Source organism: Musca autumnalis, unplaced genomic scaffold (genome assembly GCF_047663935.1).
Source record: "Musca autumnalis isolate F117 unplaced genomic scaffold, ASM4766393v1 scaffold_2, whole genome shotgun sequence".
NCBI classification, from domain to species: Eukaryota; Metazoa; Arthropoda; class Insecta; order Diptera; family Muscidae; genus Musca; species Musca autumnalis.
The window spans coordinates 154,729,838-154,753,897 of NW_027411755.1; the positions used below are offsets into that span (position 1 = coordinate 154,729,838).

Sequence of the window (24,060 nt, forward strand, 5' to 3'; positions counted from 1 at the left end):
ACCCATACTTATATATACCAAAATGAATGTCTCGACGAGCTGAGTCGATCTGGCTATGTGTGTCCGTCCGTCCGTCCGTCTGTCCGTCTGTCCATCTGTCCATCTAAACCTTGTAATCACGCTACAGGTCGCAATTTTGATCGGATCGTCTCGAAATTTTGGATGTTGATGGGGGTCCCGGAGGGGAAGAAGCCTATTGATTTTGGTGATGGTCGGATAATATTTAGGGGTCGGAATGGGCAAAAAACTTATGTGGATAAAAAGACAACGTTTTTTTCCAAAGCGAATATCTCAGCTTCTATACGGGGTATACCAAAGCAAAACCTGAAAATAAAAGTAGAAAATATCGCCTTTCTAATGATGTAAAGTAGGTTCTCGTAGGTGATCATACAACGAAGATATCACAATAGTCGCAAATAAAACCCAAATTTTCATTTTTGCAATTTTAATTATAATGACGAATATCACAGCTTTGGTTGGGAACTTTCCAAAAGCAAAGCCTGTCTGTGAAAGTAGAAGATCCCATCTTTACAATGATGTAAACTAAGTCGGCGTAGGTGACCAAATAACGGAGATATCGCAATAGTAGGTAATACATCCCATTTTTCCACTTTTTTTGGAAATCACGTTACAGGTCTCAATTTTGATCGGATCGTCACGAAATTTTGAGGGTTAATGGGGGTCACACAGATGAAGAAGCCTATTGATTTTGGTGATGGTCGGATAATATTTAGGGGTCGTAATGGGCAAAAAACTTATTTGGAGAAAAAGACAACGTTTTTTTCCAAAGCGAATATCTCAGCTTCAATATGGGGTATACCAAAAGCAGAACCTGGCAATGAAAGTAGAAAATATCGCCTTTCTAATGATGTAAAGTAGGTGCTCGTAGGTGATCAAACAATGAATATATCGCAATAGCCGCTAATAGAACCCAACTTTTTATTTTTGCGATTTTAATAATAATGACGAATATCACAGCTTCGGTTGGGGATCTTCCAAAAACAAAGTCTGACTATGAAAGTAGAAAATCCCATCTTTACAGTGACGCAAAGTAGGTTGGCGTAGGTGGCCACATAACGGAGATATCACAATAGTCGGCAAGACATCCCATTTTTTCATTTTTTTGTAATCACGCTACAGGTCGCAATTTTAATAAGATCGTCACGAAATTTTGGGAGCTAATGGGGATCCTACAGAGAAAGAAGCCTATTCATTTTGGTGATGGTCGGATAATATTCAGAGGTCGGAATGGGCAAAAAACTTATTTGGAGAAAAAGTCAAAGTTTTATTTCAAAGCGAATATCTCTGCTTCTAAAAGGAGTATATCAAAAGCAAAACCTGCTGATGAAAGTAGAAAATATCACCTTTGCAACGATGTTACGTTGTTGTCGTAGGTGGTCAAACAACGAAGATATCGCAAAAGCCGCTAATAGAAGACAACTTTTCATTTTTGCGATTTTAATAATAATGACGAATATCACAGCTTTGGTTCCGGACCTTCCAAAAGCAAAGTCTGACAATGAAAGTAAAAAATCCCATCATTACAATGATGTAAAGCAGGTTGGCGTAGGTATCCAAATAACGGAGATATCGCAATAGTCGGTAATACATCCCATATTTCCACTTTTTTGGAAATAACGCTTCAGGTCGCAATTTTAATTGGATCGTCACGAAATTTTGGGTGTTATTGGTGGTCCCACATAGGAAAAAACCTTTTTGATAATGGTCGGATATTATTCAGGGGTCGCAATGTGACAAAAAAAAATATTTGAAAAAAAGGCCAACGTTTTATTTCAAAGTTAATAGCTCCCTTCTGTAGGAGGTATATCGAAAGCAAAACGTGGCAAGGAAAGTATAAAATATCACCTTTACAACGATGTGAAGTAGGTTGTCATAGGTGGTCAAACAACAGAGATATCGCAATAGTCGGTAATGCATCCCTTTTTCAATTTTTGTGCAATCACACTACGAAATTTTGATCGGATCCTCACGAAATTTTGGGGGTTGATGGGAGTCTAACACAGAAAGAAGCCTATTGATGGTTGGCATACATCCCACTTTTCCATTTTTTATTTGGTTTGGACTGTCGATGCACTTAAATGCGCTAAGCTATCCCAATTTTAATATTTTGAATTTTATTAGTCAAAAGCTTATGAACAGGGGTAGTGGTGAAGGGTATCACATAGTCGGCCCCGACACGACTATAGCCTTGGCTCACTTGTTTAACATAAATATAGCCACAGCTTCCACCCAAACTATCTTTTAAGGCCAATATTTTTTGCCACGTCCAAAAACATTTCATTTTATCCAAAAATATTTGATTTGTATAATATAGAATCACAAGTCGCGTATTCTAAAAGGGTAAACCTTGGCTTGAGCTATGTTAAATTTTCAAAAATATTGGTGATATATTCTTGTTCAGGACAAAATGCTAAGACGATCTAGCCATTCCCGTCTGTCCGTCTGTTGTAACCACTCTAAAGTCCGCAATAATTGAGCTAGAGCGCTATATTTTTGCACCTGCGAATCTTTTTCATAGGCAGGTCAAGTTCGAAGACTGGCTATATCGGCCCACGTTTTGGTATAGCCCCCATATAACGTTAAATGCCGATTTTCGGTATTTTGGCGATTTTAGATTTTTGACCAAACTAACATTTAAAGTTCCCATTGGTCACAAAACATCTCCACCGAAAACGGTCAACATAGATCCATGTTTTAGTATAGCCCCCATATAACGGTACCTCCCGATTTTCGGTATTTGGAGGATTGTAGCTATAATTTTTGACCGAACAATCTGTAATTTGACAGTTGAGTTTCCTAGTAGTCACAAAACATATCCACCAAAAACTGTCAACATAGGTCCATGTTTTGGTATGGGTATGGCCCCCATATAACGGTACCTCCCGGCTTTATGTATTTTGAGGAATTTAACTACACCTTTTTGCCGACATACATGTAATTTAACATTAGATGTTCCCAATGGCCACAAAACCTCTCCACCAACAATTGGTAACATAGGTCCAAATTTTGGTATAGCCCCCAGTTAACGGTACCCCCCGATTTTCTGTATTTTGAGGATTTTAGCTACATTTGTTGAAAGAATTAGCTGTAATTTAGCATTTGATGTTCCCAATGGCCACAAACCTCTCCACCAACAATTGTTAAAAGAGGTCCAAAATTTGGTATAGCCCCAATATAACGGTACCTCCCGATATTCTGTATTTTGAGGATTTTAGCTATATTTTTTTACAGAATTGCGTGTAATTCAACATTTGATGTGCCCAATGGCCACAACATTACTGCACCAACAATTGTTAAAAGAGGTCTAAATTTTGGTATAGCCCCCATATAACGATACCTCCCGGTTTTCGGTATTTTGAAGATTTTAGCTATATTTTTGGACGAAATTAAATCTTATTTAACATTTGATGTTCCCAATGGCCACAAAATCTATGCACCAACAATTGTTAAAAGAGGTCTAAATTTTGGTATAGCCCCCATATAACGATACCTCCCGGTTTTCGGTATTTTGAAGATTTTAGCTATATTTTTGGACGAAATTAAATCTTATTTAACATTTGATGTTCCCAATGGCCACAAAATCTATGCACCAACAATTGTTAAAAGAGGTCTTAATTTTGTTATAGCCACCATATAGCGGTACTTCCCGGTTTTCCATATTTTGAGGATTGACGATAGGTCCTTGTTGAGGTATAGCCTCATATAACGGCTCCCCCCAATTTTTGCCATTTTGGGGATTTTAGTTTAAGTTTTTAATCGAAGTAGCGGTAATTTGCGGTTTGAGGTTCCTAGCGGCCATAACACCACTCCACTGAAAATTGTCTATGTTTTTGGTATAAGTCCCCCATATAAAGGTACCTCCCGATATTAGGTGTTTTGGGGATTCTATCCACATTTTTTTACCGAACTACTTGTAGGACATTTGACCAAAAATTGTCAACATAGATCCATGCTTTTCTATAGCTCTATATAACGGCACCTTCCGATTTTAGGTATTTTGACAAGTTCAACTATATGTTTACACCGGACTATCTGTAATTGGCTTCCCATTGGTCAACATTGGTTCATGTTTTGATATAGACCCATATAAAGTTACTACCCGATTTTATGTAGGTTTTTTTTTTTTGAGAAGGATAGCTACAGTTGTTAACCGAACTATCTGTGATTCGACATTTGAGGTTCTCAGTGGTCACAAAACTTCTCCACCAAAAATTTTCAACATAGGTCCACACTTTGATATAGCCCCATATAAAGGTGCCGCCCGATTGAAGACATTTTTAAATAAATTTTTTACCTTAGTTCGGTGGTCACAAAATATTTCCACATAAAATTGTGGACAGGAAAGAAAATAATATTCCATAATTAGTATCAGAATATTTTATGGTGGAGGGTAAAAAAAGTTCGGGCCGGCCGAACTTAATTTTTTCAATTTTTTTAAGCACCCATCCCCTAAATTGTTTCCATTTAATCCGAAAACTTTTTATATGCAATTTTATGGTTAAAAAACGAATTCTACAAAAAATTTTAAAAATAAAATTCCGGTATAGGGCCCAAAATACCTAAAATCGGTTTATAGGAGCTATACCAAAATCCGATCCGATTTTCACAATTTGTGTAGGATTCATTTTTTTAGCCACGACCATAAATGCGAATTTTAGGTAATTTTCGTGAAAATGCAACTTTGGCCCAATACAAATTATTATGGAAACAAAGACCCCTCTCGTGGCACGGGTTAACGTTAACCGATCGACATAAAATTTCATATATAAGGTTTTTGGATGTAATAGAAAAAATATGGGGTAACCGTTTCAAAAAAAAAAAAGTTATTATTTTTTTTTAACGAAAACCGAGCCGATGTCATTATATATTGCCCACCGAAAAACGAACAACAATCTGGCAAATGTCCCATTCCTAGGGATCTTATGAGTAATGTTCGTGTACAGACTTTACACGCTTTGCAACAGTGACTATAATAAGAGTATTTCCAATAATAATTACCAACCATAAATTACCATATGAGAGCCACTGTCTAGAACAAACCTGCATTGTATTTATAACAGCGACAATAAATTTCGCTGTCATCATTTTGTATGAGTTTAATAAACTACCGCCAGGTAACATCTAACAAAAAATTCGATCGCATCAGTAAAGTTTTAAAGCGACCGCCACCGGCAAGTCAGATAAATATTTACGATCGATAGTAGAAAAATTGACAAGTGTAGAACGGTCGTAATTCTTTTCGTTTTTCTTGACAAGTAAAATAAAATTGAAGTAAAAATAAACAAAATTTATGATATAGATTTGTTGTTGTTATTGTCTTAATTTTTGTTGTACTGAATGTGTTTGTGTACTGCACTATGTTTATGTTTTGTGGGTTGTACGAGTAATAGAAATGAGGTGTTTGTATAAGAGAATTTCGTTGTTGTTATTATTGTTGTAATTAAACAAATGTTTTTTTTAACTTTGAATTTCTCTATAGGCTTTAAAGAAATCTCTTGAAACAACTACCGCTAGCGGAGGCACTATACGTTTACCCAAAACTAAAGTTTCCGATATCGATGCATCAGAATATAGTTTTGCCAAATTCGCTGCCACCTATTTTAATTCGGGTGTCACGGGTCATTACAGCAAGAAACCGTTGAAAAAGTCATTACTTGATCATGATTTGCCTTTGGATGAAATTGCCGCCCAGGTAAGTTGTGAATGTGCTAATTGAAATATTATATCATACAGCTGCAAAAAATTCACGAGAATAATTTCCGAAAAAAGTAGATTCATTGACACCTGACTAAAAATTAAACAAAAACTTCCTATGCACAAAAGATTAAAACAATGGATATTTTTGTGAAAAATATGTTCTTTGATAAAAAAAAACTCTACGCTTTATGTGACTTACATACGTATATTTTATCTGATAATATTTCAACAAATTGATCATTGCGAAGATATTGTCAGATTCGGTATGTAATAATTTGTCATAGTTAACAATATTCTGTGTCCTACTTATTTATATGAAACATAACTTAAACAATTTAAATCTTCGGGCCAGTCACGTCATTTTCTTTCTTAAACATGTTTGTATATGATTTTAGTTAGGTGGCCAGGTCCACTACAGAATATTTGATACATAAGCCGAACTAAGAATTGATTTCTGCTACTTCCTATTAGTTTCTTTACTTTCGCAATTTTGAATATCGCGATTTTAATCGCGTCTTTCACTTGATTACTCCACCTGAGCCTTGGCCTTCCCGTTCTTCGCCATAAGGCCAGCATTTATACGTCTTTTGAATGAAGTCATCATGGCTCAGACTGAGAGCAAGTGAGCATACATTTCAAAGCATTTTACATTGAAGTTTTCGCTCACTTGCTCTCAGTAAGCGCACATCGCCTATCCCTGGTCTACTAGACCATATCGCTCATTTTCTCAAAGAGTGACATATCAGTTGTGAAATAAAAAGAAGACTTGTAAGAAGAAGAATTGTAAGCACTTCAAAAACAAAGCCACAACTCGTTAAACAAAAATAACGCTTTATGTATGGTTCCGAAGCAAGGGTACTTGCGCAAGCAGATAAGGCAGTGCTTGGACCAATCTGTGTTGACGGTGAATATCGACGTCGTATGAACCACGATCTGTATCTGCTATACAACGACATCAATAGGCCATATAATAAGAATGAGCGATGATGAACCCGCTAAAAAGGCGTATAAATTCGAGCCACATGGCGGTGCACGCAGAATTGGCAGGCAAAAAAATAGACGGCGCAAACAAGTGGATGAAGAGATGACAAGGCGCAATTTTCCAGAAAGCGAAGCACTACACAGAGAGAATTGGAGATCTTTTCTTAGTTCGGTCTATGGAACAAATGTTCTGTAATGGGCCAGCTAAGTAAGCAAGTGCTTTATAAACCCAAAAAAGAAGTATGCCAAACCCGTAGTATATGAGCTGTAACTCGATGAATTTTAGAGATATTATCATGAAACAAGATAAAGTAGAAGTCATAGAAAAAATAGAAATTTCCAGAGTTAAGCCACTCTTTGAGTAAATGAGCGATGTGTCTACGGTGAAAATCGAGCCTCCCGATTTTAAATTAACGTTTTTATCGGACTATTGACACTTTTTTTGGATATCTTTGCATATAACATCCAAAACATTGAGATTTTCGATGCAATACTAATTTATTAGGTATTTCCAGAGGCTAACAAACATTTATACCAAAAATTATTTTGAGGAGTTTTGAATAGGTTAGTCCAATTTTACCACCTGATTGATTGTAATTATACCATCCACTGTAGTATGAAGGGTATATTAACCATTTGCGACCCTATAAAGTATTATGATAAATTTCCTTTACAATTCCATTAAAAACTAATTATAAAAATTTTTTTAGACAAATCGAGTTCCAACCCGAAGAGACCCCATTAGATGATCGTAAGGGGTGAAATGGGCCTAAACCAAAAGTTTTAACCCAATTTTGTATCTGTCCTATAGGTACCAATAATAGTCCAATCGGAGCGAAATTGAAAGAATGATTTGAATTTAAGACAAACAAGTAAAAAAAGTATCAGTCGGCTTTGCCGACAGAAGTATACCCTCAGACTGTGTGAATTGAAACACTTATTTTCCACAAAAATGTATTTATGTGGTTTTCAAAATTTTGGCGTAGAATGGACCGCTTGTAAGTGGGTCTTATTTTGGGACTCATTTCTCTCAATAGGTTTCAGTTGGTTACCATATAATTTAGAGCTTTTGGACCATTATACGAGAAAACATGTAATTGCCTACGAACAATATAATATCGCTGTAAACAGGGCCACAAGGAGAACTTTCGAAAAAAAATGTCCAAAATGTGATCCTCGTATAGACCCCTAACATTTGTGTAGGTGGTACTCCAAGGAGTAGACCGATAGGCCCCACTTTTGTGCATAAACTAACTTTGGACAAAATGTTCCGAGATCTAAAGTTTGGACTAAATCGTTTGCTCCGTTTATAAGATTTCGAATATTTTCGATATTACCCATCCTCAAACTGAAACTTAGTTTGGACAAAATATCCCGAAAGCCAAATATTGGACCAAATCGGTCGATCAGTTCGAGAGTTTTTGTGCTCTCCAGCCACAGCTGTAAAAAAAGTTTTACCGTCGTAATGGAGGAAACGAATGCATGTTGCTTCAACAAAAATCGAAGTGATTTGAGAGCAGCTCTTAAGGTGAACTTATCCGAAATTTGTGTGGTAGAGACCCGATGGATTGGACAAATATAGTCCATATTCGAACCTGATCTACATATGTTTATCTGGTAGATGTATTAGGATGTGTAAAGAATGGACCAAATAGGTCACTCCCTTCAATAGTTACCGTGCTTACAATTTTTCGAACACTTTGGAACTTTTGTGAGGGAGTACCTGAAGGAGTCTACACATATAACCCATCTTCGATTTTAAACTAATTTTGAACAAAATATAACGAAACCCAAATTTTAAACCCGAATCGGTTGATCCGTTCGAGAGATATGGTGCGCACCAGCTAGCCAGACAGATTGACGAACGGACATTGCTAAATCGACTCCAAATTATCTGAAAGGGATTTCGTTCAAACATACATAATAATTGTTCCACAAACATCCCAAAGGGACAAGGGAGATTTCTCTCATATCAATGAGTGCACCCCGATTCATATTAGCTCAATGATATGGGATCTACAGTTTATCGCCGAGTCCAAACGACGTGTTTAAGACACCACTTACAAACATACATGGGGTCTAAAACCATTATTTCAACATTTATTATTTACATTAAATATTTTGCCCGTATGAAATTGTATATACCCTAGTTAGCACAAATGCTAAAACTGCAGATTTCAGCCATTTTGGTGGCATATTGAGGCTACAACTATGAAAATATCGAAAACCGGAAGCCGCCGTTCTTTTAGGGGCTTTATGAAGAAGTGAACTTATACCGACAAATATCAGGTGGAAAGTTTTATACGCCGTAAGAAGACTAAATAACAAATTTCAGCAATTTCGGTGTGATATTGAGGCTAAAAGCTTCAAAATACCGAATGAAGACGTGGACTTACACCGAAAACTTTCCGGTGGAGAGTTGTATACCCCCAACGAACACTAAATATCAAATTTGAGTATTAAAACTTCAAAATACCGCAAAAGCGGGAGGTATCGTTCTATGAGGGCTATATGCAGACGTGGCCGTATACCTCCAGTGAAGATTTAATACCAAATTTCAGCCATTTCAATGTGATATTGAGGCTATAACCTTTAAAATATCGAAAATCGGGACGTGTCGTTGTAAAGGATCTATATGAAGAAGTTAACCTATACCAAGAAATTTCAGGTGGACAGTTGTATACCCATAACGAAGACTAAATACCAAATTTCAACTATTTCGTTACACTGTGTGTAATTTTTTGAGTCATGTTTTATCAGAGGCAAAGTTGTAGCTCTCATCTTAAAGAACAAAAATTGTGAACACATATAATCCATAAAACTTCATCTGCAAGGTCAAAATCGCCAACCTGATTCCACAGTGTGATAGAACACCAAAAAAGAGAAGACACGTGTCTCCCTGTTTTTCCCTATCGCATCAACTTTCGCGGTTATAGGCCTCCAAAAGTTTGAGGATTTGATGTAAAAAGAGGTCATTTTGTCAGAACTATAGCATCCAACCATTAGGAAATTTGAATTTATCTCAGAGGCAAAGTTGTAGCTCTCGTCTTAAAGAACAAAAATTGTGAACACATATAATCCATAAAACTTCATCTACAAGGTCACAATCGCCAAGGTCAAATTTCTTTTAAAATTTTTTCTCGGGTTTTGGTCTACAGCTATCAAACCGATCAAATTTGAAGCATACAACCAACTACAAAAATGTACCTCAGATCTCAATAAACATCTTCCTAGAATATACGAACTCTGAATAGGCGGTTGTTACAGGTCAAAATAGCAAAGCAAATGTGATTTGCATCCTGTTTGCTCTGGTTCTGGTCCCCAGATACTAAACCGTTCAATATTCAAGGAAACAACCAATTACAATAATGTAGCAAAGGCATTAATAAACAACTTTCTGGGATATGAGAAATGCCTATGAACGGTTCTTAATGGTAAAAATAGCAAAAATCTTTTGAAAATATCCAATTTTTATACTTTTTCTCCGACTCTGGGCCAAAGATACGCAACAGCCCAAAAATTAAGGATACAGTCAACTACAAAAATGTACCTTAGATTTCAACAAACAAGTTTCTAGAACAAATGAAGATTCTAGGAACGATTCTTCAAGTTCAAAATTCGATTATTTTAGATCATTCTTTCCTGTTCAGGTCCGTAAATACCAAACCTTTCAAATTTCCTTGAGTTTTTAACAGCTTGTTTTTTCCAAACCTGAACAGAAAGAAAGTTAAAAATAATTTGATTGTTCGTAAATTTCAGCCCTAAGAATCATTCCTAGAATCTTCATATGTTCTAAAAAGTGGTTTATTGAAATCTTAGGTACATTTTTGTGGTTGACGGTATCCTTAATTTTTAGGCGATTCGGTATCTGTGGACCAGAATCGGAGAAAAAAGTGTAAAAATTGAATATTTTCAAAAGTGTTTTGCTATTTTTACCATTAAGAACCGTTAATAGACATTTCGCATCTTCCAGAAAGTTATTTATTGATGCCTTTGCTACATTATTGTAGTTGGTTGTTTTTTGAATATTGAACGGTTTAGTATTTGTGGACCAGAACCGCAGAAAACAGGATAAAAATCCCATTTACTTTGCTATTTTGACCTTTAAGAATCGTCTATACATAGTTCGTATGTTCTAGAAAGTTGTTTATTGAGATCTGAGGTACATTTTTGTAGTTGCTTGTTTGCTTCAAATTTGATCGGTTTGATGGCTGCAGACCAAGACTTGAGAAAAAAATTTAAAAGAAATTTAACCATGGCGATTTTGACCTTGCAGATGAAATTTGATGGTTAATATATGTTCACAGTTTTTGTTCTTTAAGACAAGAGCTACAACTTTGCCTCTGAGACAAAGTCACATTTTCTAACGGTTTGGAAGATATAGTCCTGACTAACTGACCCTTTTTACATCAAAGCCTCAAACCTTTGGAGGCCTTTAACCGCGAAAGTTGATGAGATAAGAAAAAACGGCGAGACTCTCTTTTTTGGTCTTCTATAACGATGCGGTGTCAGAATATGGTTAATAATTTTCGTGTTGCACAGTGTTATGATAATGAGCCTAAAACCTTCAAATACCGAAAATTGGTCATGGTAGGGCCATGGTCCATTTGTAATACCAAACATCATGGAATAAAGAAATTTCTGTACCAAATAATAAAGCTCTATCTAAAAGATTGCGAGTTGTACCTTAATTTTAACAGACGGACACACAGACAAACATGGTTATATCGACTTAGAATTTTACCCTGATCAAGAATATACTTTATAGGGTCTCCGACGAATATATCGATGTGTTACAAACGGAATCACAAATATATTATGTTGGAGGGTATAAAAATATCAACAATGGTCGAATTGTGAATTTTGACCCGCATAAAACTTTTTGGAGGGTATAAAAATATCAACAAAAGACCGATTTCTGAATTTTGACCCCCATAAAATGTGATGATTAAACGTATTTTAACGGGTTTGAACATTTTTGGCTTAAAATACTTCTTTAAAAAAGGACGACGAAACTGTTTTGGCCAGAGAAATTGGTTTTTGGACATTGTGCTACGTTAAGGTTAACGATAGAGCCGTTGACCAAAAATAAAAATTTAATAACAGCTTATCAAGTGAATTTTGAAAATATTAGACAAGCTTTAAATGTGAAAATGTTATATTGCAGTTGTGTCCATGAATGTTCAATATGTGAGAATCAGAGCAGTTTTTAAAATGAACCAGATGTTTCCCAAAATTTTCCAACGCTCGTTTATTTATCTTATTTGTGCTCGGAATTCCATTACATTGTACATTGCTTTGTTGTTCTAAATAAGATTGATGAAAAAGCCCAACAACCAGACGACTCTATGGAAATCCGCTTCTAAATGAGGATCTTCCTAATTGTGTAGCTCTTGTAAATCACCACTTATTGCTTGGACCATTAATAAATTTTCCACTCCCAATTTGTGTGATTCTGTATTGCTTCTCTCACAAAGAATAACATTAAATATTTTATTATAGAAATTTAGTTATTATATTTACGGCATTGTTAAATAACCAATCACGAAACCTAAAAATAATTTCGAGTTGCAAGAAGGTGATAATTAACGAACAATATAAACACGCGTCTCAAATAATTATAGAACGATAATTGAAACATTATTCGATTTATTTGCTGAACGTCTAGTAGCTGATGGTTTGGATGTTGTTATGAGTTTTCAAATTGTCTTGTGATTATTTAAAGTTGCTGCATGGTAATTTTGAAACGAAAATCAGTACAAAATTTTGAATTCATGTAATGAGCATTTTTTGGCTTATTCCATACCTCCGAGATTAGAAATTATGTTTTTGATTTTTGTTTGTTTTATTTTGGTTTCTAGTCCATTTGGATAATGATTCTGCGTTTTATGGGAGACATGGCGGAATCTAAATATAGCGATGATGGCACCGATGATGCGTCGGAAGGTGGCACCGTGAAAACAAATGTCATGCAAAGGCTAACGCAAACTCTTAGCCGCTCCACGGTTCAGAGTAAAGAATTTCAAGAAGCCCTGGCAACGATGGGAGATCAAGAACAGCATCGACGTTTAATAAGGAAAACGCTGAAAAGGAAAACTAAATTACCTGAAATTCTAAGAAAAGCTCTGGATAACACTAGTGAGGTTGAATATTATCAGCAGGTTTTGAATACCAGAATGAGTAATTTGGAAAAGCTGCATTTCATTATAGGTCATGGCATTTTGAGGCCAAATTTAAGGTAGGATAATTCAAATGGAAATTAAAAAAATCAAGCCTTATATTTTCAATATTCTTAGAGATGAAATATTGGCCCAAATCTGCAAACAATTGACCAATAATCCCTATCGCACCTCCTTTGCAAAAGGCTGGATATTGTTGTCGTTGTGCATTGGCTGCTTTCCACCAAGTCCGAAATTTGTAAACTTTTTGAAATGTTTTCTACAAAATGGCCCCGAACTTTATGGACCGTACTGTGAAAATCGCTTGAATAGAACTCTTCAAAATGGACCGCGCACTCAACCACCATCATGGTTGGAACTACAATCGACACGTAATAAATCGACCATTACATTGGATATCTTCCTAATGGATGGTAGTGCAAAAAAGTTACAAATTGATTCTGCTTCCACAGCAGCTGAGGCAATACAACAGCTGTCAGAAAATATGGGTCTGATTGATAGTTTTGGTTTTTCGCTGGTGATTTCAATTAATGACAAAATTATGTCTTTGGGTAATGGCAGCGAACACATTATGGATGCCATCTCCAATTGTGAACAATACGCCAAGGAACAGGGACAAAATGAACGTAAAGCTCAGTGGAAATTGTATTTCCGCAAGGAAATGTTTAGCTCTTGGTATGATCCCAGACAGGATAAGTTGGCAGCGTATTTGGTCTATAAACAGGTAAGAGAATTTTGGAATACATTTGCAATGGAAGTCTTAAACATTTAATTTATTTAATTTTTAGATTTGTAGAGGCTTGAACTTTGGAGAATATCGTTGTCGCTCCGAGAAAGACATAGCCATGATATGTGCATTACAGTATTATGCGGAATATGGAAACGAAATAAATGACGAGGTAAGTTATATCAACTCACTTTTCCTACAATTTTGTTTTAATTCAAGAAAATCTCTTTTGCAGACCCTTCGTGACTTTATACCCCAAAGTGTTCCAAAGGATCTGCTAATAGCAGGTGAAAAATCCATTCAAACCTGGACACAACTTGTACGAGAAACCTTTCTGAAGCATGAATATGTTAAACTTAAAACACCAAAACAAACAGCCATTGAAGACATCTGTCTATATGCCCATCTAACGTGGCCCATGTTATTCTCCAGATTCTATGAGGCAGTACGAACGGATGGACCACAACTTCAGACAAATCAAATTGTCATTGCCGTAAATTCTAATGCCGTTTATTTTGTCGATGAAATGGAACAAATATTGGCTGAGCTCTCATATGCAGAAATAACAAAGGTTTCAACTAAAACGGATGAAAGTAACCCGGTCGATAGTTTACTATTGGAAACGGTGCAAAAAGAAAATTTCACCTTCAAATGCTACGAGGCCAAAGATTTGGAATGTCTAATTACGTATATGAATGACAATTTGAAAAAGAGATCACGTTATTGTATAGCTTTGGATAAAGTAAACCCAGCTGATGAATTACCAAACAGTAAGGAGGGATTGTCACTGAAAAAGGGCGATCTTATTGAGTTAACGGGTGGTGTGACAGGTTCACAACTTCTAGAAGCTGAAAACCAAACATTCTCCGGCCTATGCAACAACATTAAAGGAGAATTTTCCCCCAAAGCTGTTATGGTATTGGCGTGTCTTACCAAACCCTCGGATAAGATACTGAAAATTTATCGTGAAATGTTAGAGAGTGCACCACAAAACCCACCCGCTCGAAATACAATACAATACAACGTCAGAAAATGCACAACTTGAGTAAATTTGCTCAGGAACATTTTCGTAGCAATAATTTAAGGTAGATTTAAATACAATGTTATTTCATGGGCTATTGATTTGTAATCCTTTCTGTATTATAGTGGCCGCAGAAGTTCCACTTCCACAGGATTGCACAGCATTCGTTCGGAGTCGGATGAATTGTGGCGGCATTCACGAACACTTTTGAAGGCACCGCTGTTAAAACAACTGCAACAAGACTACGAATTATTTGAAATGGCTGTTACTATGTTCCAGAATATTTTGAAGGTATGTTGGTATCTAGGTTAGAATACGAAAATTTGGCTTGCAAAGCTTTAGCATAAAAAGCTAGAAACCATGTTACTGTCCTGAATGGATTTAAGGGAAAAATAAAGAAAGTTTTTTCATTATTAAACCCAATTGTGAATCTACCGTAAGAATTTTCAGTTGGATGGGGAAGAGCTTTAACGGAGTGTGTCTTAAAAATCAATATCACGTTCACCTATGAAACTCTTAAAAGTCATTGGTTTACACGCTGGGTTAGTAAACTACAGGTGTTAACTACTTACTACTATAAAACAAGTAAAAACGCAGTAAGTTGGCCGGGCCGAACTTTTTATACCCTCCACTATGAAATATTCTGAACTAATAAGGAATAAACAATTGCTTTCTGTTACTATGTTCAGAATTTGTAGTGGAGAAGTTTTCCCAATAAATTGGGTGGTACCGATATAGGAGGGCTATTCCAAACCGTGGACCTATGACCCCAACTATTAGAGCAGATATTTTTTCATCACTACAATTCGAAAAAGTTAAAATACAGTCAATTTAGAATGAAAGTGTGGATACAAATTTAGAAACGCTAAATTTTTTGACTGAAATACCCGCAGTTTGACATTCGAGGTTCCCTGCAGTCGCGTATATAGCAACTGTGGACCGTCAGCTGTCACGACAAACCAGAGTAGTTTTGGCCCAACAACGCTCTGCAGCCATCTAAATTCCCATAGGGCAAGGATCCATGACACCGGAACAGGCCTGTACCTTTTCAACTTCTCTGCCAAACCTACTCAACTAACTCCATTAGATCTGTAGTTGCATCACATCGAATCAGCCACATTCCTGCAACTGGAGATTGACCCAGAGTTATACCCTCCACTACGAGCTGTATTGAAGTAAAATGGAACAATTAGTTTCCTTTCGTTTAATATGGCTAACCTTCAAAAGGAATGTTTTTAGACTGAAAGAAGACTAAATAACAAATTTCCAATAATGTGGCTATACCGACGAAATTCACTCGGAAAGGTTTTTACCTCCAACAAACCTTCAAAATACCAAAAATCGGAAGGTATCGTTCAATGGGAGTATATGAAGGCGTGGACATACAAATTTCAAGTGGAAAGTTTTGTACCCCCAACGAAGACTAAATACCAAATTTCAGCCATTTCGGTGGAATATTGAGGCCACGACCTATGGGGGCTATATGAATGCGTGGACCTATACCGACAAATTTAGAGGGGAAAATTGAATTGAATACCCCCAACGAAGACTAAATACCAAACTTCACTATTTTTATGGAGTATTGTGGCCATAACCTTTAAAATACCGAAAATCGGGAGGTTCAGTTGTTTGGGGGCTATATCAAGACGTAGACCTATACCGACAAATTTCATATGGAAAGGTTAGTACTCTAAACGAAGAATAAGTACCATTTCGGGGTGAAAATGAAGCTTAAACCTTTAAAATGCCGAAAATAGGGAGGTACCATTCTATGGGGGTTTTAACAAAACGTGGACCGATACATCCCATTTGCAATACCAAATATCCTAGGAGAAATAGAAACTTCTTTACCAAATTACAAAGCTCTATCTTAAAAATTGCGACCTGTATCTTGATTTCAACAGAAGGACGGACAGATTGACATGGTTATATTGATTTAGAATTTTAGCCTGATCAAGAATATATATTCTTTATACGGTCTTCGATGAATATTTCGATGTGTTACAAACGGAATGATAAATTTATGATACCCTCCATATTATGGTGGAGGGTATAATAAATATACCCAACCTTATATATACCTAAATTAATGTCTCGACGAGCTGAGTCGCTCTGGCTACGTGTGTCCGACCATCCGTCCATCCGCCCGTCTATCTGTCCATCTAAGCGCTACAAATTTGATCGGATCGTCACGAAATTTTGGATGTTGATGGGTTCCCACAGAGGAGTAGTATCTCCAGCTTCAGCTGAACTAGCAACTGATGGTTATGAATTCCGTCGTATAAACCTCGAAATCCCACAGACAACTGTTAAATCACCTTCGAATCCGGGAAATAAGACTCCTACTTTCAACGTCGCGATTGAAGTGTTGGGAGCGATTCGAGAAGACACCCGATCCGACTCCATATTTCATCTTAAAGCCCTCTGTGTATATCATGATGTCGTTACCCGCCAGTGGTGAATCGTTATTTCATTTTTTCCTGCTTGGAAATGTTACTTCAAAAGTCAGATCAAACACCCGGAGTGCATTCAGTAATCAGCATTAATTACAATTTCTCTCGGTAGTTTGTGAAGCACGCAGGCGAGTCCGTATGCTTTATCTCTCCTCATTCCTAGAGCATGAATACAGCATTGCAAGCCGCAATAACTTGTATGTGTAAATTAAATGGCATAATGTGCATCACTTCGATGCATGCGGATTTTGGTATGCTGTATAGACATCCACTTACTAGTGATGCATAAATCCCAAATATTTTGTTAAATATGTTGCATTAAACGGTTGCTTTATGAACACCATGTTCCATGTTACGTTTCCCACGACAGATTTGAGTCTAGGAAAATGCCTAGCAGTTTGGAGTGATCTGATAGGGGTAATTTCTTGACATCGTAATTGTGGAAAATTAGATATTGCAAATTTGGTTTTTGTAGTGGATAGCAACGTTACAGTTTTCCCTGGATTCACCCCAGGTAACTTCTTGCGCCTGAGTATCCAGTGATTTTAGGGCTTCGTTCATGCTGGCACTCAGTACGGATAGAAATAAACCATATATAAGTATTACCACATTGCCTATATAGGAAACCTTCGTCGACATAATTTACGTTGATAGGGGTAGGTAGGTCCACAATTTTTGTATAAGTGAGTCCGCTTCACCCTGCTGGGATACTGTACCATTTGCAGCATTCAAAACGATTTTGCCGAGATTTTTTTTGTACTGTCCTTTTCCAAAGGACTTTTTGTTATATTAAGTTTGTTTTTCCGTTTGCAACGCATTTAAAAACTCATTTGCGACTCTATAAAGTATATACATTCTTGAACAGGATAAAATTGTAAGTCAATCTACCCATGTCCGTCGTAATCACCCTAGTGATTACTCTAGCGTGCACAAAATTGAGTTAGAGCGCTATACTTTTGCACTCGAGTATATTTTCCCCAAGGGGGGGGGGGGTGGGGTGGGGTTAAATTACGAAAATGGGCTATATCTGCCCATTTTCCGTATTTTCAGGATTTAAGCTAAAATTTTTAACCGAACCAGCTGTAATATGACATTTAAGGTTATCATTAGCCACAATAATATACCCTTCAATTTATGAAAAAAAAAATATTTAGGAATTATGGCTTAAGATCCTGCTGTTCTTTCTAATGAACATTTTAAGACAAAACTCTTAGTTATGGTTCAACATATAGTAAAAAATTGAAAAGTGGTGAAAAGTCGAGGGGAAGTTGCTGACGACATTTATCGGCTATTCAGATCTTCGGCACAATTGATCTTAAAATTGTGTACATCTAAGAAGTGTGTACATATCTATGTCGCTCGTCCAAAAATGTAATGATAGATACAAATGTTCTATGACATAGGTCCACTTTTTGATATAGCCTCCATTGGTACCGCCCGCATTTCGATATTTCTACAATTTTAGCCACATTATGAAACCTAAAAGGCCGAAATCTGATTTCAACCCAATTTATTGCGAAGTATATAAAATGCCATAGAAGTTTTCCAAATTCAGGACTGTAACAACCTTATGGCACCAGTGTAGCATCCTCATAAAGAGACACAGACCATACAGGTGCATCAGCATTTCACGATATTGTTGATGCATCGCACGACTATTCCTTTCACAATTTTTTGAACACACTTCAGACATATCAGGAATGATTTCCATGATCTAAAGACGAAGGGTACAAATCCAAAACTCTAGAACAGCGGACTAGTCAAGTGGACTTGAAAACTATACCTCAGAGTTCATTATAGCAAAAAAGCGAACAGTTTTATTCCAGTCAAGATAAGGATGGGGTAATTGCAATTCGTATTGGATCCGAATTGACATCACAAAACCCAATACTTATTCTGCATGTGGCTTGGGAGCTGCCACAAATTTTGCCAAATTGTTTTTGTTTTTGCAACATTATGCATTTACCTTTTACATTTATTCGTTATTTCCACACATGTCCATCCGTCTGTCTGTCCGCCTGTCTGTCTGTCTAGCGCACGATAACTCTCAAACGGATGAATAGATTTGGTTAGTAATAATTTATATTTTATTTTTAGTTTAAGTTCGAAGATGAACCATATCGGTCCACTCCTTCCACTCCTCTCCCACAAAAGCTCGAAAATGTTCGGAAGACTCTTGAAGCGAGTAACCGATTTGGTCCATACTTTGCACATGGTGAAACTTCTACCAGACATAGATGAGATTCCAATACGGACTCTATCGGTCCACTCCTTCGGATACCTCCCACACAAAATTTCGGAAAAGTTCAGTTTAACAACTTCCCCCATTACGGCAGTACAAGTTTTATCAGGGGCAAGCCCATACTTCCTGAGAAAATTGTCCGAAATGTTTAAAAACCCCTATAACACAATATGTAGTGGCTGGAGCGCAAGATAACTCTAGAACGGATCAGCCGATTCGGTCTAAATTTTGTCCGAACTTATTTTAACAGCCTGTTTCTGTATGTCGAAAGGAGAATGTGTGCGAAAGAAACACGTCCAAACTCTTGAGTGTTTTTAAAATTGGTTTTGTTTTTAAGCAAAAGCAAAGGTAAAATTATTTCGAAACTAAAGATCGGGCGTATTTCATTCGCACACGTTCTTCTTTCGACATACAGAAAATGGCTGTAAGTTCGAAGATAGATCATTTCGGTCATATCGTAATATCTCTACAGGACATAGATCAGTTTCGAACATGGATTATATAGGTCCACTCCTTCGAATACTTCCCACACAAAATTTGTGAAGAGTGCAGTTTAAGGCCTGCTCTCAAAACGTTTTGCTTTTTTGATATTTTTTTACTTGTTAAAATCTACAACAATGATTCTAATAGGTTTTATTCTTTTCCAGTATATGGGTGATGTACCGAGTGGAAAACAACAGGTCAACACTGAACTAATTTTCCAACCAGCACTACAACATGCCATACTGCGGGACGAACTGTATTGTCAAATCATGAAACAATTGACAGATAACCCAGGGAATTATAGCGAAGAACGTGGATGGGATTTAATGTATTTGGCTACGGGAGTCACTTATCCATCGGCAATGGTTTTGAAGGAATTAGTCGAGTTTTTGAAGACACGAACACATGTTCTCTCAGCGGAGAGTTTGAAACGCGTAAAACGCACTATTGCAAATGGCCATAGGAAACATTCACCGTATATTATTGAGGTAGAGGGTATACAAAATCGTTTTATGCACATATATCACAAGGTAAGTGGGATTTGATATACACAAAGACGTTTAAACGAATTTCTAAACCAATCTAATTCTTTTTCTGCAGATCTATTTTCCGATAACACAGTGGAAGCCTTTGAAGTTGAATCTTTTACACGTGGCCGTGATTTGGTCCAAACCATTGGCCAACGTTTGCAACTGAAAAACCTAGAGGGCTTTAGTTTATTTGTCAAAGTGGGTGATCGTGTTTTTTCCTTGCCAGAAACTGACTTTATTTTCGATTTCATAACGGAGCTAGTGCAATGGATAATGCAGAACATACCCACACGTTCAGTGGATATACAGAAATCTACACCATATTTGCTATATTTCATGAAGAAATTATGGCTTTCAACGGCAACAGGCAAAGATGCAAATGCTGATGTTATATTCCATTTCCCCCAAGAAGTTCCAAAATATTTAGCTGGTTATTATAACATATCTAAGGATCAAGCAGTGACGCTGGCGTCTCTGATATTTATTGCAGAATATGGTCAAAATATTGCACCACTACAAAGACCAAATGAAGTGTTGCCGTACATATTACCTGAAGAATTCATAAAGCAACGAAAATCTCAAGATTGGAAATCCCAAATAATAGCGCAAATCAAAGAGTTTCAAGACATGGGTTTGGATGAAACTGCAGCAGCACAAAAGTTCCTTTCGATTTTGGCTGAACATCAGCAAATGTTTGGTTCGACGTTTTTTGTCGTCCAACAATCGAATGATGATAGTTTACCACCGACCATTTTGTTGGCAATTAATCGCAAAGGATTCCATGTCATTGATCCAGTAACAAAGGTAAATTTTTCATCCTGAATTAGGATTCATCCAGACAGAACTGTGATTCATTTCAGACGACCGGACGATGGACTTCAAATTGTTTGTAACTAATTTGGTAGGGTCCCGAATCATTATTTCGGTGGGTTATTTTCTATCGTTTCAAAGCGTATATAACTACTTTAACCATAAGACGAGGGTATACAAATATTGTTAAGGAGTCGATCATATTACGCGTTTGGTTGCGGTACTTTTTATAACCTCAACCATAATAGGAGGGTATAATTAAATTTGTCAATGCGTTTGTAACACATCGAATTTTCGTTGGTGACGCTATAAGCTATATATGCTCTTGACCAGCATAGTATTCTAAATCGAAATAGCCAAGTCCGTTTGTCCGTCCGTATGTTCAAATCAAGATACATCTCGGTAAGTGGGATTTGGTATAGCAGTTTCTATTATTTCTAGGATATTTGGTATTGAAGATGGGCTATATCGGTCCACGTTTAGATATAGCCTCCATAGAACGCCACCTCCCGATTTTTGGTTATATTGAAGGATTTAGCCTCAGTATCCCACTTAAATCGCTGAAATTTTTTATCTAGTCTTTGTTGTGGGTATACAACTTTCTACCTAATATTTGTCGGTATGGTCCAAGTCTTCATATATCCCCCATAGAACGGTGCCTCCCGATTTTCGGTATTTTAAAGGATTAAGCCTCAGTATCCCAATGGAATGACTGGAATTTGGTATTTAGTCTTTGTTATGGGTATAAAACTTTCTACCTCAAATTTGTCGGTATATAGATCCACGTCATCATATATCCCCCACAGAACGGTACTTCCCGCTTTTATACGTTCCACCGCAAAGACTGACATTTATTATTACGTTTTCGTTCGGGGTATAAAATATTCCACCTGAAAATGTTCGGTATAGGTCCACGTCTTATCATAGCCCCCAAAGAACGATACCTCCCGATTTTCTGTATTTTGAAGGTTATGGCCTCAATATCCCACCGAATCTTCGTTGGGAAATTTTTTGGTATAGGACATCGTCTTCATATAGCCCCCATAGAACATTACCACGCGATTTTCGGTATTTTGAATGTTGTGGCCTCAATATCACACCGAATAGGCTGAGATTTGGTATGTATTTGGTGTAAGTCAATACTTCCTGAGATAATGGTCCAAAAGCTTCAAACCCTGCTATTGGGCAAGATAACTCTAAAACTTTTTCAAAACGTAGATTAACGTAATTTAAAATTTCGAGTCCAATATGAAGAAGTTTGGTTGGTATAGCCCACACATTACGGTACCTACAGACTTTAAAGCAAACTCATGATTCAAAATCAAAATATTTTAATACGGCATAATTATTGTGTTCGCTTTTTTGGCAGTGGCTGAGGGTCTATCTCCGCCAGCTGGCTGATACTTTCTTACTTGTTGTTCATATTTACTTCACTGCAGTGGTGGTGGAGGGTATAAAAAGTTCGACCCAGCCGAACTTAACGCCGTTCTCACATGTTTAAATATAATTTTTTTATACCCTCCACCATAGTATGGAGGGTATATTAAGTTTGTTTTTCCGTTTGTAACGCATTGAAATACTCATTTGCGACCCTATAAAGTATATATATTCTTGATCAGGGTAAAATTCTGAGTCGATCTGTGCACGTCCGTCCGTCTGTGGTAATCACTCTAGCATCCACAAAAATGGAGATAGAACGCTGAAATTTTGGGAAAATGCGTCTTTTGTTTGCATGCAGGTCAAGTTCGATGATGGGCTATACCGGTCCACGTTTTGGTATAGCCCCCATATAACGGTACCCCCCGATTTACGGTATTTTGACGTTTTTAGCTACATTTTCAGACCGATTTAGCTATAATTTGACATTTAGGGTTACTAAGTGTCAGTAAACTTATATAACAAAACCTGTGGACATGGGTCTACGTTTTGGTATAGCCCCCATATAACGGTACCCCCCGATTTACGGTATTTTGACGTTTTTAGCTACATTTTCAGACCGATTTAGCTATAATTTGACATTTAGGGTTCTTAAGTGTTAATAAACTTATATAACAAAACTTGTTGAAATAGGTCCACGTTTTGGTATAGCCCCCATATAACGGTACCCCCCGATTTACGGTATTTTGACGTTTTTAGCTACATTTTCAGACCCATTTAGCTATAATTTGACATTTAGGGTTATTAAGTGTCAATAAACTTACATAACAAAACTTGTAGACATAGGTCCACGTTTTGGTATAGCCCCAATATAACGGTACCCCCGATTTACGGTATTTTGAAGTTTTCAGGTATTTTGACGTTTTAAGTCACATTTCTAGACCGAATTAGCTATAATTTGATATTTAGGGTTCTTAGTGACCAAAAAACTTATATTCGAAAAAATTATGAACTTAGGTCCATGTTTTGGTATAGCCCCATATAACGGTACCTCCCGATTTTCGGTATTTTGAGAACTTTACCTACAAGTTTTAACCGAATTAGCTGTAATTTGAACATTTGACATTTGTAGTTCTTAGTGGTCACCACACCTTTCCACCAAAAATTGCCAAGAAAGGTTGATGTATTGATAAAGCCCCCATATAAAAGTATCTCCCGATTTTCAGTAATTGGATGATTTTAGCTACAATATTAAACCGAACTAACTGTAATTTGCCATTTGAAGGTTGTAGTGGTCACCACACATCTGCATCAACAATTTTCAACATAGCCCCAATATAACGATATCTTCCGATTTTTGGTACTTTGAGGATTTTACTTAAAATGTTTAACCGAACGTAGGTCCATGTTTTGGTATAGCCCCAGAACAAACCTCCCGATTTTCCGTACATTAGCTTTATTTGTTGGACGAGCTTTCTGTAATTTGAAATTTAAGAGCCAACAAAAATTGTTGATTTAAGTTCATATTTTCGTATAGCC

General features: G+C 36.8%; 2 protein-coding genes across 2 annotated transcripts in view; both read left to right on the plus strand.

Annotated features, from left to right (window-relative positions):
* The window catches only part of LOC141394769 (myosin-VIIa-like), a 75,136-nt gene extending 53,998 nt beyond the window's left edge, over positions 1-21,138 (plus strand). The window contains 9 exon segments of the mRNA XM_073969645.1: positions 5,501-5,713; positions 12,561-12,937; positions 12,996-13,602; positions 13,667-13,777; positions 13,841-14,597; positions 14,600-14,690; positions 14,752-14,917; positions 19,969-20,334; positions 20,405-21,138. Coding sequence (XP_073825746.1) covers positions 5,501-5,713; positions 12,561-12,937; positions 12,996-13,602; positions 13,667-13,777; positions 13,841-14,597; positions 14,600-14,690; positions 14,752-14,917; positions 19,969-20,334; positions 20,405-20,500 — 2,784 coding nt within the window. The 3' untranslated portion in view covers positions 20,501-21,138.
* Positions 20,608-21,156, plus strand: LOC141392432 (myosin-VIIa-like). Its single transcript, XM_073965375.1, has one exon. It carries the CDS (start codon positions 20,608-20,610, stop codon positions 21,154-21,156), a length of 549 nt encoding a protein of 182 aa, XP_073821476.1.
* The last annotated feature ends 2,904 nt before the right edge of the window (positions 21,157-24,060 follow it).

Coding starts and splice junctions, on each gene's coding strand:
- LOC141392432 (XM_073965375.1), top strand. CDS start 20,608: ATGCAGAACATACCCACACGTTCAGTGGATATACAGAAATCTACACCA.